The sequence below is a fragment of the Pelecanus crispus genome, chromosome 21 (assembly GCF_030463565.1).
Source record: "Pelecanus crispus isolate bPelCri1 chromosome 21, bPelCri1.pri, whole genome shotgun sequence".
In the NCBI taxonomy this organism is placed as follows: domain Eukaryota; kingdom Metazoa; phylum Chordata; class Aves; order Pelecaniformes; family Pelecanidae; genus Pelecanus; species Pelecanus crispus.
In genome coordinates this window covers 2778952-2793635 of record NC_134663.1, presented here as the reverse complement: position 1 = coordinate 2793635, position 14684 = coordinate 2778952, and the positions used below count along the sequence as shown (strand labels likewise).

General features: G+C 63.2%; 1 protein-coding gene across 1 annotated transcript in view; it reads left to right on the top strand.

Annotated features, from left to right (window-relative positions):
- Positions 1–9991, top strand: part of PEBP4 (phosphatidylethanolamine binding protein 4) — an 82272-nt gene extending 72281 nt beyond the window's left edge. The window contains exons 4-6 of the mRNA XM_075724133.1: positions 763–808; positions 2275–2391; positions 9900–9991. Of these exons, the coding sequence (XP_075580248.1) occupies positions 763–808; positions 2275–2391; positions 9900–9991 (255 nt within the window). The remainder of the gene's footprint in view (positions 1–762; positions 809–2274; positions 2392–9899) is intronic.
- The last annotated feature ends 4693 nt before the right edge of the window (positions 9992–14684 follow it).

Here is a 14684-nt window from a genome sequence, read left to right as displayed (position 1 = left end):
GGTGCCGTAGGAGAGGATTTACAAGCGCTGGCGGCATCGGTGGGAGGTGGGGGCCGGCTGAGAATAGCACAGCAGGTCAGGGGTGAGGCGGCTTGTGCCGGGCCAGGATGCGGCCGAAGCTCCTGCTGCTGCCCCCTCGCCATTAATCCAGTCCCTGAAGGATGCTCGGCGGTGTCGGCAAAGCCTCCTTCCTCCAAGGAAGCGTCCCAGGCCGGGGATGGAGAGCCAAGCCCGCCGGGCGGTGGGGTTGGCTCGCCAGGCAGGAGTTTCGGTTGAGAGCAAAACCGCCGCGATGGGGCAAAGCTTTGCCATGGGAACACCGGTGCAAATCACCGCAGTCCTCCGCTGCCGGCCCGTTCCCACCCAGCATGGTTCACCCCTCCCAAAACCCTGCATGCCGAGCAGCATCAAGGCTTTTAACGGGCTGTTGTGGCTTTCCCAGTGTGCCGCAGCCTGGACCACCGACCCGGATCACCAACGGCCCCCACATGTGGGTGACAGCGGGTGATGGCACCGCCTGTGTGCCATGGCACTGTGCATCAAGCCTCTAAATCCCAAGTAGCCAAAGAAAGCCCGCGGCACGCTCCTTCCCCCACCGCCCCAGCTCCCTATTGACCTTTGCAAGGAAAACACTCGAAATGTTGGAAAACGAATCCCTGGGGAGAAGCGGGTGCAGCTGAGGGGGCAGGAAGGGTCCGTCCCCACGCCTCCTTCTCCTGGGGGTCTTGGTAGCACCTCACCCCCCTCTTCTTGTCCTTCCAGGGTGCGGATCTGAGGACCGGGGACGTCAAAGGGCACGTGCTGACGGGTGAGTGCGGACCCCGATGAGGGGACGGGGTCTCCCGCAGCCCGGGCTGGGAGCTGCGACGAGGTGGTGGCAGAGCTGGCTGCGCCTGGTGGGGACAAGCGTGCCAGGATGCGAGGGAGAGACATGAGGGGTTCCCGCAGGGTGCAGCTGAGCCACGGTTAGCTGGGCGCTCTCTGAAATAGGAGCCACTTTTTCTCTTATTTTTCTAGAGGCAAAAGTGGTTAAAAAACTCCCCAGTGGTTGGAAGAGCTCCAAACCAGTGCAAAAAAAAAGGGGGGGGGAAGAAATACAATCAAAAAGAAAAACACGAGATAAAAGCGGGTGAATCACAACAACTTCTGTGATGTTGCACGAACAAAGACTTTGAGTTCAAAACAGGCTCCCGGAGTTTACACCCCGAGGGAGCGGGGGAGAGGGGCCGGGGGCTCACCCGGCTGCGGGTGACTGAGTCCCGGAGGAGCTTCAGCCTCTTGTCCCGTGGCATCACGTCCTCCTCTCCCCGACGGATGGGCGAGGGGCGGCTGCCGGCATCGGCAGCGCCGGGCATCGGGGGGTCTCTCCCCGGGGATGTCCCTCTCCCCGGGGACAACCAGCCCGCTCTGTCCTTGCTGCCAGGAGGCAGCTACGCCCCGAGCCAGCTGCAGGCCCCACATCTGGGCAGCTGCGCGCTGCTCGCTCCCTCGCCGGCTGGGTGACGGGCACGCACGCGGTGCGGCGTGCGCCCGGGGCCGTGCCCGCCTGCGCGCTGTGAACATCTGCAGCAAGGCGAGGAAAACAGCCCCGGACTTCCAGCACCTGAGAACCCATCGCTTCGACCGCAAGAGCAGCCTCCCCCGCCAAAGCTGGGCGCGGGAGGACTTCAAAAGCCCGGCAGCTGGAGCCCAGCTGGTGCCAAGCACCCCAGACCCCCACGGGGCAGCCGGGAGGGCGAAGGGTGCTGGACACGCACCGGTGGGGTGCTGGGGGGCTCAGGCTTGCGTCCTCCCCCCAGCAGGACCCCGCATGGGGAGGCTGCACCCAGCACAGGGGAGACGGGGAAGGGGCATGGCGGGGATGGTGCAGGGATGGGAAGGGCGATGGGGGAGAGGTCGAGGCGCTCGGCAAGGAGGCGAGGAGCACCCCGGGGCTCTGCAATTGAAAAAGGAGGAGGAGGAGAGGGCGGTGGCTGGCGCAGCGGGAGGTTGGGGGCAGGTTATTTCAGGAGAGGGAAAACAGGAGGTGGCCCCCGGGCAGAGGGGGGGGATCCGGGCAGCGATGAGGGAGGGGGTGGGTTTGGGGTGGGCACAGCGGCTGCTCTTGGCCGTGAAACACCCGAGCGGCCGAGAGCTTTCTCCCTCCAGCCTGGGTGCACGGCGCTGGGTGGGAGAGGCGATCCCAGCCTGGAAGCGGGGTGGCGGGCGCGTGGTCACGGTGGGAAGCGCGTCCCGCTCGGCGGGATGCTCAGCCGTTATCTTTTGCATCCCCAGATTACGTCCGGCCCACGCCCCCGCCCCGCAGCGGGTACCACCGCTACCAGCTCCGCCTCTACGAGCAGCCGGCTCACGAGGCCATCGCCCTGCGCCCCGAGGAGCGGGCCTCGCTCGGTAAGGAGCAGCCGTGCCCTCGCTCCCGGCCGGTACGGATGCATTTGCAGCACTAACTCCCGGCCGGTACAAATGCATTTGCAGCACTAACTCCTGGCCAGTACGGATGCATTTGCAGCACTAACTCCTGACCGGTACGGATGCATTTGCAGCACTAACTCCTGGCCGGTACGGATGCATTTGCAGCACTAACTCCTGGCCGGTACGGATGCATTTGCAGCACTAACTCCTGGCCAGTACGGATGCATTTGCAGCACTAACTCCCGGCCGGTACGGATGCATTTGCAGCACTAACTCCTGGCCAGTACGGATGCATTTGCAGCACTAACTCCCGGCCGGTACGGATGCATTTGCAGCACTAACTCCTGACTGGTACGGCTGCATTTGCAGCACTAACTCCTGGCCGGTACGGATGCAATTTCAGCACTAACTCCTGGCCGGTATGGATGCATTTGCAGCACTAACTCCTGACCGGTACGGCTGCATTTGCAGCACTAACTCCTGGCCGGTACGGATGCAATTTCAGCACTAACTCCTGGCCGGTATGGATGCATTTGCAGCACTAACTCCTGACCGGTACGGCTGCATTTGCAGCACTAACTCCCGGCCAGTACGGATGCATTTGCAGCACTAACTCCTGACCGGTACGGCTGCATTTGCAGCACTAACTCCCAGCCAGTACGGATGCATTTGCAGCACTAACGCCATGCGTTTGGGCATGCCGAAAGCGCTGGGCTGGGGATGCTCGTTTGGTGCAGAGGGACTTCAAATCCTTACGCGGGACGTGGCTGGGGTGGGAAGTCCTTGCGAGGCAGCAGAAACCCTCGGCAAAAGAGCTGGTAACTGCCTGGCTAGCGGGATCGGAAGCAGGGAGAGGTCTCGTCAGCTGTGAAATCAGGCCGCTTCCTCGCTGGCACGTCCCCCCCCCCCCCGAGCCTTGGGAGTTTCATCACTGCCACCTCGGAGCAGGCAGATAAGGATCAGATGTGGAGATGGTTTAGCAAGGGATTGCTCAAACGGGGCTGACACAATGCCTGCCAACTCCCAGCTCCCCTCCACCCCGTGCGGTGCAGGGACAGGGCTGCTGCCTCCCGAAACGCTGCACGGCAAGGATGGAGGCAAGCAGCCGACACCCCCAAGACACGACGGGACTGTTCCCACTGCTTCATCCCAAATGGGTGCACGCTGGGGCGCGGGGTCACCTGCGGGACCCCCAGCACGGGCAAGGACCCATCCTGCAAAATGCAAAGCGTGGGTTCCTTCCCTGCACGGTGCCGGCGCGGCTGGGGCTGGAGCACGGGGCGCTGCAGCTCACGTGGCCTCAGCAAGGGAAATTTCAAAACTTTCCCAGCCAGGACCACATGAGCGCAGCTCGATAGGCAGGTCAGGTCAGTGCGTCTCATCCGCGCTGGCCTGACTCACCCCTGCGCGGTGTTAACCAACGCTGCACGTCCTGGGGAAGGCGGGCAGCAGCGGGGCAGCTCCGCGGGAGCTCGCCGTCCCCGGATCCCCATGCGGGGGGACACCCCAAAACCCAGCCGGCGTGGGGCCGTGGTGCTTGTCCCTCAGCCGGAGCGGGCTGCCGCTGCTGCGAGCCTCTCTGCGGGTTATTTCTGCCCTTCGGTTTGCTTTCTGGCTCATTAGCTCTGCTTCTTAACGACGTGCATTGAAGGCACCCCCCTGCCAGTGGCGTGGGGCACTTCTCCAGCCCCTCGTCCCCGGCACGGTCAGAGGAGGGGGCTCCACTCCTGTCACCCCGGGCCACGCACCCGTGTCCCCATCACAGCATCCCAGGGCTGGGAACGGAGGCCGGGACACCCACCAAAGAGCTTTTTCCAGATAAATCCTCTCATTAGCAGGATGTGCGGCTCCAGCCCCCAAATTTCATACGCAAAGGGGTTCAGCCACCAGACCCACGTGTCCCGCGGAAGATCCCGCCGCTGTCCCCCCGTCCCCGAGGCGCAGGGTGGCCGGGCGCTCCCCGCCCTGCGCCGTCTCCATCCCATCCTCAAGTTTCTCAGCCCTTCCCAGGCTCCCTGGGAAAGACCCGTTAAAACAGCAGCGGATATTTTCTCTGCAACATCTGATGCCTGAGCATCGCCAGACAGCTGCGGTTGTCTCGCGGAGGCTGTTATTTAAGTAGTTGGTTGAAGGTTATTTTTAACCATTTCACTGCTGCATCGCAGGCTTGGCCTGTCCGGCAGGCGCTGCCGGATCGAACCATCGCTCGCCAGCAGCCCATCTCCGTAATTCCCAGGGTAGCCGGCGAGCAGGGCACGAGCCCTAAAAGCAGCCAAAAGAGGACAAGGTTTTGATGCCTCGAGGGTTTTAAATCACTCCGTCCCCAGGGACCGCAGCGGCACGAATGCCGATCGAACCGCCGGCGCGTCCAGCCCTGCCTGGCTGAGCGCTGGGGTCTGGCCCCGCGGCGCAAAGGCAGCACGCGGGGGAGAGGAGCAAACGCCTTCGGCGGCACGTGGAAACACGGAGGGCCTGACCCGGACCCCCGCGGAGCGCGGGCGAGAAACTCAGCCAGCTCCTCCGCGGCGCTGGCTTGGCCCTCTCCTGCGGTAGAGGGGATGCAGGTTCGCCCGGCGATGCTGCAGGCACAGCTTGCAGCCTTGCTCGGGGTTTTGCGTCTTGCTTGGCCTTAAACTCAGCCCCTTCTTGTTGCTTTAATTTTGTCCTACGTCTGGTGGCACTGACACCTCCATCTCACCAAAGACGGTGGCACCCGTCGTCACCAGGTGCTAAACCCGGAGAGGGAGACGTGTCCCGACCGGAGCAGCCGGTGGGTGCAGGCAGCGGCGCTGGCCCGTCCCAGCCTCCGGATGCATCCCGCATCCAGCGTCACATCCCTGCGTCACCAGCACCGTGCCGTGCATCCATCCCGCTGGCAGCTTGTCCCCCGGTAGAGCCCGCTCGGGGAGAACACGGAGCCCCACGAGAGCGTTTCTCTCGCCGGGGGAGAAGCTCCCTCCTTCGCCCTCCGCCCAAGCACGGACACGGGCCGCGCGTCGGAGGCTGAAGCGGGAAAGGTCCCGGGCCAAGCGGGGCGGGTGGCGTGTGCCAGGCGGGATGGCAGGAGCTCGCCGGCGGAGCCAAGGGGATGGAGCCTCCAGAAGAGGGCACTAAACCAGGACCTGCCCGTGCCGCCGCGTCCCAGCTCCTGGGAAAGAGCCATGCCTTCTGCAAATCCCTGGGAAATGAAAGAGCGAGGGGCGACGGCGAGCGCGGGCAATAAATCTGTGCTACTTCCCCCCCCACCACACCCCAACCCAGCTTTGCCAATGCCAGCAGCTCAAAGGGAGCAAGGACAGCTCCGCGGTGGCCGGTGGCTCCGGTGCCCACCCTGCCGTGGGGATGTCCCGGCTGGGATGGGCACCGACGGGCAGTGGGGTGGGTGCCATGGCCAAGGGCGCGCGGGCCGGCCGTGGCGGAGCGGGAGGAGGGCGGCGGCACCCCGCTCGCGTCCCCCCGCCGCCACTCCCCGCAGCGAGCCCGGCGCTGGTGGCAATGGTGAAATCGGTTGTTTACGGCAGAGGTGTTTCTCCAGGGTGGCTCTTGAGCAAAAAGACTTGTTTCATCAGGAAAAAAAAAAAAAATAAAACAAACCCTGATCCTTCCCCGCGAGCTTTTCTGATCAATCCCTGCACCAGCCGGCTCTCTTGCTGCGCGACCTCGGGCAAACAACCCTCAGTTTCTCCACTGGAGTCTGATTCACTCCACTTGTTGGCTGTGCCGCAGCTTTGCAAGTAAATTATCACCGGGCACCAGCCCTGTCCCCACCTGGGACCGAAGATGGAGACACTCGGGGTGTCCCCGAGGCCATGCAGGCACCGTCAGGCGGTGCAAAGCCCTTCCTCCCTGCTCACCCCACTTCCCTCCCAAGCCAGGAGGGTTACAAGCCGTGTTTGCTTTTTGGCGAGATGCAAGATAACAGTTTGTGGTCTGCAAAATGTCAAAGCCACCCGCCGCATCCCGAGGCGTTGGCACCCACTGCGAGCTCTCGAGCCGGCAGTCGGGCTCTGCTGCCCGCTGCAGCGAGCCGCGGGAAACTCCCTCGGCTGGGGGAATTTGGGCGTCCAGCGAACCCCGGCTGCGGCGGGCTGCCGCGGCAGCGCCGGGGACCTTTTCACCCGTCTGCAGCCCATGGGAGGATGGAGACCATTTGTTTTCCACCTCCTTCCTTTTCCTTGTGGGGGAACTTTTAATTAGCAATGGATCTTGAGGCTTAATTGCACCTGCCGGGCGGTGCCATATCTCCCTCGGCACCGTGCCCCGGTGCCAGATGCCCACGAGCTCCGGTGAGCGTGGAGAGATGCTCTCCAGCATCCCCAAACCTCCTCCTGCCCTGGAAAGGCATTTTACAACCAGGAATGGACTTTTGCCTCCCAGAAATGTTGCCCCCGGGAAGCGGCGAGTCCTTTGGGGAGCAGGGTCCGGGAATGAGCCCGGCCGGCTGCTCTCCCACAGCTCCATCCCTTTCCAGCTCCAGCTTCGCATCGGGGCCGCAGCATTGACTCATGAGCCGACCTCGTGCACCTCCGATCCGCCCAGCTGGAAAATCGGGTCGGACCGGGCCCCGGCGGGGAGGAAAAGGCTGCGGCTGGGGATGGGAGGCAGCGAAAGGCTGCGGGGAGCACACGGTCCCGGCCAAAGTCCCCGGGTGTCAGTTACTGGTGACCAAAGCAGCCAGAGGCCTCCCGCCTACCTCTGCCGGGACATCATTAATCTTGGCAGAAAAGCATCAGGGCTCCTATCAGGGCCACCGGCCCCACTGATGAGGCTGATAAATTACAGCTGGCAACGTGCCGCCGGCGCTGCGGGGCCGGGGGGTGGCAGGGAGCGCTCGTTTTGTGGGGGCAGGGTGTGATGGCAGGGCTGTGAAACAGCCCCGTGCACCCCTTGCCTGCGGGGCTGGAGGGTCCGTGAGCTCCCCGAGCCCAGCGGCCACCTCGTGCCTCAGTTTCCCCACCCGGCGCTCAGGGATCAGGCGGCCGCCGCGCGTGTGGGTGTCAGCGGGCGCTCCTCTTCCTCCGGCGGGCGCTCAGATAAGGGTCAAGCGGGATGATATAATCCTCCGGGAAATGAGTTTGAAAATGGACCAAGCCGCGAATGAAATGTCCTATTGTTCTGGCGGAGAGAGGGGATGGCGGCACCGTGACCTCAGCTCCCCAGCCAGCCCCCCGCTCCCCTCCTGGCTCCGTGGTCCCGGTGACTCACGGCCCGCGCCGGTGCAGCGGCATGATTTGGGAGGGTTCGCAGAGGGACGTCACCCTGGGGTGCAGGCCATCATGCCGGGTTGGGGCGCCCAGTGTGGGGATGCACCCAAGGGATTGACTTCGGGGCGGTGGGGTGCGGACCCCCAGACTCGGTAGCCGCCCAGTGCATCACCCCTTTCCCTGCACCGGCGGCTGCTCCCGGGGCTTTCCCTGTGGCCGGTCCCGGCTCCCTGCAAGGGACAGGCACAACCAGGGCGATGGCAGGTAGGAAAGTAGGTCAGGAAAAACCCTCGCCCCACGCGCGGCGGCGAGAGCCGGGGCCGGCGCCTGCAGCCCTGCAGCGGCTCTGCCTCCTCCCGGCTCCTTTCATCCGCGCCTCTCCGGAGGCTTCACCAACGTCAGTGACGGCTCCCGGCACCCCTGGGAGTCGGGGGGCCGCCACGTCTCGCTCTCACCCCGGTCCCAGGAGGCACCGGCCGATCTCCCGCCGGGGCTTTCCGAGCGCTTTGAAACCCTTCGGATGAAAGGCACCCGCCGAAGGACCGCGGGCGCAGCGGGAGCATCCCCCCCCCCGAGACCCCTTCCCCTGGCACCGTGCTCGCCGGGACCCCCGCAGCTCGAAGCGGGGATGCGCTGAGACCCCGAAGCGAGTGGCTGATCCTTGCCAGGGGTGTTATTTGGGGATGGACGTGTTCGCAGCTCGCGCCAAGGCCCGATGGCCGTGCAGGAGCGCGCCGGGGCACGCGGCCATTGCCTGGCTTGGCAGCGGTGCTGGCAAACCCGAAGCCCCCTCGGGCTCCTGCGTGAGGGCATCTCCCCCCCTTGCGCTCAGGCTGCGGTGCTGAGCCAGAGCTGCTGGAAATGCGGCTGCGTGCCCCGGCTGGCGGTGACCCCAGTGCGGCACGGCGGGACTGTCCTTGCCCTCGGCTTGGTTTGGGTCCTCAGCGGGTGGCGGTGACGATGTGGGGACAATCTGGGACCCCTCCCCAGCCACACGCAGCCTGATGCATTTCAACATCTCCTCCCGGCCGGCGTGCCGGGGTGCAGGGTCCGGCCCAAGCATCCTGGCACCTCCTTCCCAAGCACCGGAGCATCCCCCCGACCACGTCCTCTTGCAGCTCTGGGAGGTCACAGGGTGCAGTGCCGGCATCGGCAGCATCTGCAGAGCCCGCTGGGGGCTTTTTGGCTGCGGGGTGACTCACGGCAGGGCCTGACTCAGTGCCTGAGGTGAGGGGCAGGCAGGGGGAGCCGGGCTCCGCCGGCACCCGGAGCCACCGCCGCCCCGCACGCGTGATGCAGCAGCTGGGGTTTTGCTCAGCACTTTTGCAAGAGCGAAGGGGACGCTTTGCTCCAGTTGGGGCTGAGATGCGAAGGCAGATAAGGGTTGCCAGTCTGCAGCGTGACATTAAAGAGCGGCGCCAGGAAGGGGAGAGGAGGGAAGGACGGGTTTCAGACAAACAACGGGCGCCTTTCCCCGCCCTGCGATGCCACGGCCGTGTCCCATCCAGTGACCTACCAGGAAGGGACAGAGGTGGCGGCACGAGCTGCTTGGGTCTCGTCGTCCCTGGGGAAAGCCCCACTGGCCTGGGAGGAGGATGCTGCGCCAGCCACGAGCCAGAGCCACGCTCGACATTGAACCCTGGCAGGATGCAGGGGGATTTCTGGCCCGAAGGGCCAGGCACAAGGGAATCCCTCCTGCCCACCACCCCAGGGAGGGTTTCCCTGCCACCTCCAGCGGAGGAAAAACCAAGGCCAGCTCCAGCCACAAGCTGCCCCCGGACCTCCGGCATCCTCCGGTCAGGACAGGCAGCAGAGGAGGGAGGTCAGGAATGAAGACCCCCTAGGCTCCGATAATTTGTGGAGCAGCAGCTCAGTGCATGCGAGCGGTGGGGGGGCGGGAGTTCTCCTGGCGTCTCCCCCACGCGCTGCTGGGGGATTTCCAGGCACGCTGGGGTGGGCTCATAGGAAGCTGTGGGAAGATCTGTTCCAAAGGTCTGCAGCGGCGGATGGGGGGCACAGGAGGAGCCAACACCATTTACCCCGCGCCGGGATGCTCAAGGCCGGGCTCCCCATGGCTCCCTGCCCTCCGGCCCCGCGGGGCAGGGCCCGGTGCCTCCCCGCCTGCCGCTGTTTGCAGGATGTGGTCTGCAGCGCCTCGGGCAGAGCAGCAGCCGGCGCATGGCATGCAGCGTGCAGCCCCAGCCTGGATCTGGCCCCGGAGCATCCCCCCCTCTCCCCGGCCACCTCGCAGCCCCGCTCACCCCCTTCTCCCTCTCTCCCCAGGTGCCTGGGCGATGGAGAGCTTCGTGGAGCAGTTTCGGCTGGGCTCCCCGGTGGCCTCGACCCAGTTCCTCACCAAATACTACGAGGATTAGCGCCGGCCATCGTGCCCTTCCCCTGCGCAGCTGCATCCCCTTCCCCGCACCGCCGAGCCACCTCCGCCCGGACCGGGAGGAGACCCCGGGACCTGCTGAGGATGCACCCACCCTTCTACCAGCCCAGAGTCACAGCAGAAACCCCAGCCCCTCCATTTCCAAAACCTTCAGGGGGTTTCTCTTTCCCTCCGAGGGCAGCATTGCACGCGGTGTCCCAGCTCGCCCCGGGTGTCATCATCCTTTTGCCATCACCCTCTCGTCCTCCCCTCACCCCATTTCTGCCCTGACCCCCAGCATGTCCCGCCTGCATCTCGGGGACGTTGAGCTTTAATGCCTGCAGCTTTCAGAATAAAGCATGGATGGAGCGCCTGGGGCCTCATGAGCTCCTTGCAGGCAGCGAGCGCGGGGCGACGCCGGGGCAACACCGGCAGAATCTGGTTGCTTTGGGGTCCGCACCAGCTGCATGGGATGGAGCGGACCCCCTGCAGCTGGCGGGGAGGGTTGCCAGCAAGACCCTCGCGCAGGCGATGCCGTGCGTGGCCCAATGTCGCCCCGGGGGCCGCGGCACGGGAGCCGAATCGTGGTGCCGGCCGGGGGTCCCGCGGCAGCACCACGCAGGGCGGCAGCGTGGGAACCGGGCACTGCCCTGGCCTGACTCCGGCCCTGCCCTGCCTTTGCCCTCGCTCGCTGCCTCAGCCCGCTTCTCTTGGAAAGCAAAACCGAAATTAAAGCCATAAATCAGAAGAGCTCTGCCTACTGGCCACTTAGCCGGACCTCCCCTTTAATTAGCTCTTTAATTAGGCTTTCATCTGAGACTCGGTTTTCTCTGAGGCTTGGATGCACCTGCCTGCAAGTCTTCCTTGCAGCGTGTCCTTGGTGGCTTCGCTGTGACACAGCTGATTTTGTCCCGCCGACGGCCAGGGCTGCATCCAGGAGCACTTCGAACAAACCCTGGGGAGCAAGACCCCGGGAGGCATTTTGCAGGCAGGGGAAACTGAGGCACGAGGGAATGACTTGCTCATGGCCGTGCAGGAGAGCTGGCGCAGGCATCCCCTAGGGAGGCATCGCTCGGAGGGAACAGCGATGCTCCTGTTGCTGCACCTCACCCCTGCCTCTGTCCCTGGGTCTGTGCCAGAGCAACCTGCTCCCAGTGCAAGAGAGAAACCAGGTCTGTGCCATCCCCTTCCCGCTCCCTGCACCCGGCTGGCTGCCCTCCCCGGCTCGCCGGCAGTGAGAGCGGCTTTCACTCCATGCCGGGGAGGGGGGGGGGGTGTTAAACGTGGCCGGGACTTTCCCTCCAGCAGGAAACGGCTGTTTACCTCGCCGGGGCTGAATCACGCCAGCCGCACGCAGGCGTGTCGCATGGGTCCTGCAAAGCTCTGCCAGCATCGCGTCCCCACCGGCAAGGGTCGGGGTGACGGGCTGCGAGGTGCGAAGGAGGATGCAGGAGCCGGGGGTCCCGGCTCGCCCCGGGCACGCGCCGCTGGGTGAAGCTACAGGACGCGGCGGGAAGGAGAGCAACAAAAAAAGGAAGCTGGGTAACATACCACAACCCAGGGAAAAAAATACAAAACACGCTGCCCGGCTTGCCATTGGCGCTAAAATTAGCAGCAGAGGAAATGACACTTAGAGATGTCATGGAAGTCTGCTAAAGTTGGATTTCTCCTCTTTTTCTATACTTACCCTCTGTTGAGGGTGTAATTGGCCCGTTAGGTTAATGCGGAGGGACCGGTGTAAATGAAAGGTCATGCTTTGTTGACATCCTGCAGTCAAACTATAGTCATCCTTTCCTCCCTGCCTTTAATTCCTTGTGGCTGGTGTGTTTATTTTTGGTGGAACAGGAGAGAAAAGACAATCGGATGTTTATCCTTCTAGGAAATTATCACCATCATTCTTGGGTTTAATTTGAGCTGGAGATGAGAGGAGTTAGACGCACGCCGCGTCTCCCTGCTCCGTGCCAGGCGGGCTCTCGCGGGGCGCCGGGAGCCCAGACTGATCCTTGTCCCCTCTGTGTCGCTGGTGGGGACGGGATGAGGACGGGAATGAGGGTGGGGATGAGCTGGGGATGGAGAACGGGGATGGGGATGGGGATGAGCTGGGGATGGAGAACGGGGATGGGGATGGGGATGGGGATGGGGATGGAGAACGGGGATGGGGATGAGGATGGGGATGGGGATGGGGATGGAGAACGGGGATGGGGATAAGGATGGGGATGAGGATGGGGATGGGGATGGGGATGGGGATGAGATGGGGATGGAGAATGGGGACGGAGAATGGGGATGGGGATGGGGATGGGGATGGGGATGGGGATGGGGATGGGGATGGGGATGAGATGGGGATGAGATGGGGATGGAGAACGGGGATGGGGATGAGGATGGGGATGAGGATGGGGAAGGGGATGGGGATGGGGATGAGATGGGGATGAGATGGGGATGGAGAACGGGGATGGGGATGAGGATGGGGATGGGGATGGGGATGCAGATGAGATGGGGATGGAGAATGGGGATGGAGAATGGGGATGGAGAATGGGGACGGAGAATGGGGATGGGGATGGGGATGGGGATGGGGATGGGGATGGGGACAGGGATGGGTTGGGGATGAGATGGGGATGGAGAACGGGGATGGGGACAGGGATGGGGATGGGGGTGCAGATAAGATGAGGATGGAGAACAGGGATGGGGATGGGGATGCAGATGAGATGGGGATGGAGAACAGGGATGGGGATGAGATGGGGATGGGGACAGGGATGGGGATGGTCCAGAGCAGTAACCTGGCCAGGTGGCTGCAGCGGGCACTGTGGTGGGACGATGCCCTCCTGGGACGCAGAACAAGGCACCGCTGGCCTTGCACCAGGCACCATTGGGACGATGCCCTCCTGGGACGCAGAATGAGGCACCGCTGGCCTTGCACCAGGCACCATTGGGACGATGCCCTCCTGGGACGCAGAATGAGGCACCGCTGGCCTTGCACCAGGCACCATTGGGACGATGCCCTCCTGGGACGCAGAACGAGGCACCGCTGGCCTTGCACCAGGCACCATTGGGACGATGCCCTCCTGGGACGCAGAACGAGGCACCGCTGGCCTTGCACCAGGCACCATTGGGACGATGCCCTCCTGGGACGCAGAATGAGGCACCGCTGGCCTTGCACCAGGCACCATTGGGACGATGCCCTCCTGGGACGCAGAACGAGGCACCGCTGGCCTTGCACCGGGCACCATTGGGACGATGCCCTCCTGGGACGCAGAACAAGGCACCGCTGGCCTTGCACCGGGCACCATTGGGACGATGCCCTCCTGGGACGCAGAATGAGGCACCGCTGGCCTTGCACCAGGCACCATTGGGACGATGCCCTCCTGGGACGCAGAATGAGGCACCGCTGGCCTTGCACCGGGCACCATTGGGACGATGCCCTCCTGGGACGCAGAACAAGGCACTGCTGGCCTTGCACCGGGCACCCAGGCACATGCAGGGCTGCAAACACGTGGCGTGGCAGGAGCACCTGCCAGGCCGGAGCCACAAAACCTCACTTGGATGCGCGCAAGACCTCCACGGCATGGAAAATATTAATTGTGGGTTTTTGGTTCACTTTTTGATAATTTAGAAAGAAAGATGAAAAAAAAAAAAAAAAAAGGAGGAAGCCACGTACAGTCACTTCGCGCAGGTCCCACCCCCTTTATCTCTCCTTCCATTCGCTCACCATTGGTGCGAGAGAGAAAAGAGAAGCTGAGTCTCTTGCTGCCTAAATGTAGAAAGTTTTGCTTCTAAATCAGTTTGTGATGGAAAGGAAATACGTCACGTCCCTGGGGAAGTGGCTGGTTTTCAGCAGCCACAACCCCAGCGCCGAGTGCTGCAATGGAACAGCCCAGCACTGAAATAGCTCCGCGCTCTGTTATTGTCACCGATATAATTTTTTTTCTCTGTCTACGTGTGTCATTTTTAGCATCCAGAGGAAGTTTTATTTGTATTTGTTAGCTCGACTTTCCACTGTCGTGGCTTTTTTATTTTTTTCATCTGAAGATCCAGGAAGGGGGCAGGAGAAAATAGAGCGGGGTGACCTCAGGTGCGATGGGCTCGATGGGCTGTAGCGCGGTACCCACAGCACCGCTGGCCTCTCCACCTGCATCTGCCGGGCATCCCGGCATGCGTGCACCGGCCTCGCGGAGCCCAAGGGAGCTGAAACGCCACAGGCCCACGGGAGCACACGCTCCCGGGGATTTTGGGGGGCTGTGGCTGCGAGCTGAGCCCCGGGCATGGCTGTGGGATGGAGCCGGCTCCCCTTTGCTCTCCCCAGGACGGGGTCGCGAGGAGCGTTTGGACGCTTTCAGCCCCTTCCCAGAGCAAACCCACCCACTCAATGGGACGGATGAAGAGGAGGAAGACTTGGGGTTTAAAAAAATAATAATAAAATAGTGAGCTTGTGAAAATCGAATGTTCCTGGTGAGCAACGGCAGGTCCCAGCAGCACATGGGGGGTGTTTCTTTCCAAAACTGGGCTGGAGGCCGGAGGAAGCCGGCGCTAAACGCGATCCCTAAGTCAACAGGGTAATAATTACCTATTTTTAATGATTACTGAAACAAATAATGAGAAAAAGTCTCAGCCCCTGGCTCAAGGGGAGGCAGCCCTGGGTCCCATCCCCTGATAGAGAGCAGGAGGCATCTCCCCTCCGGTGGGACCACCCCGGGAAAATGCAG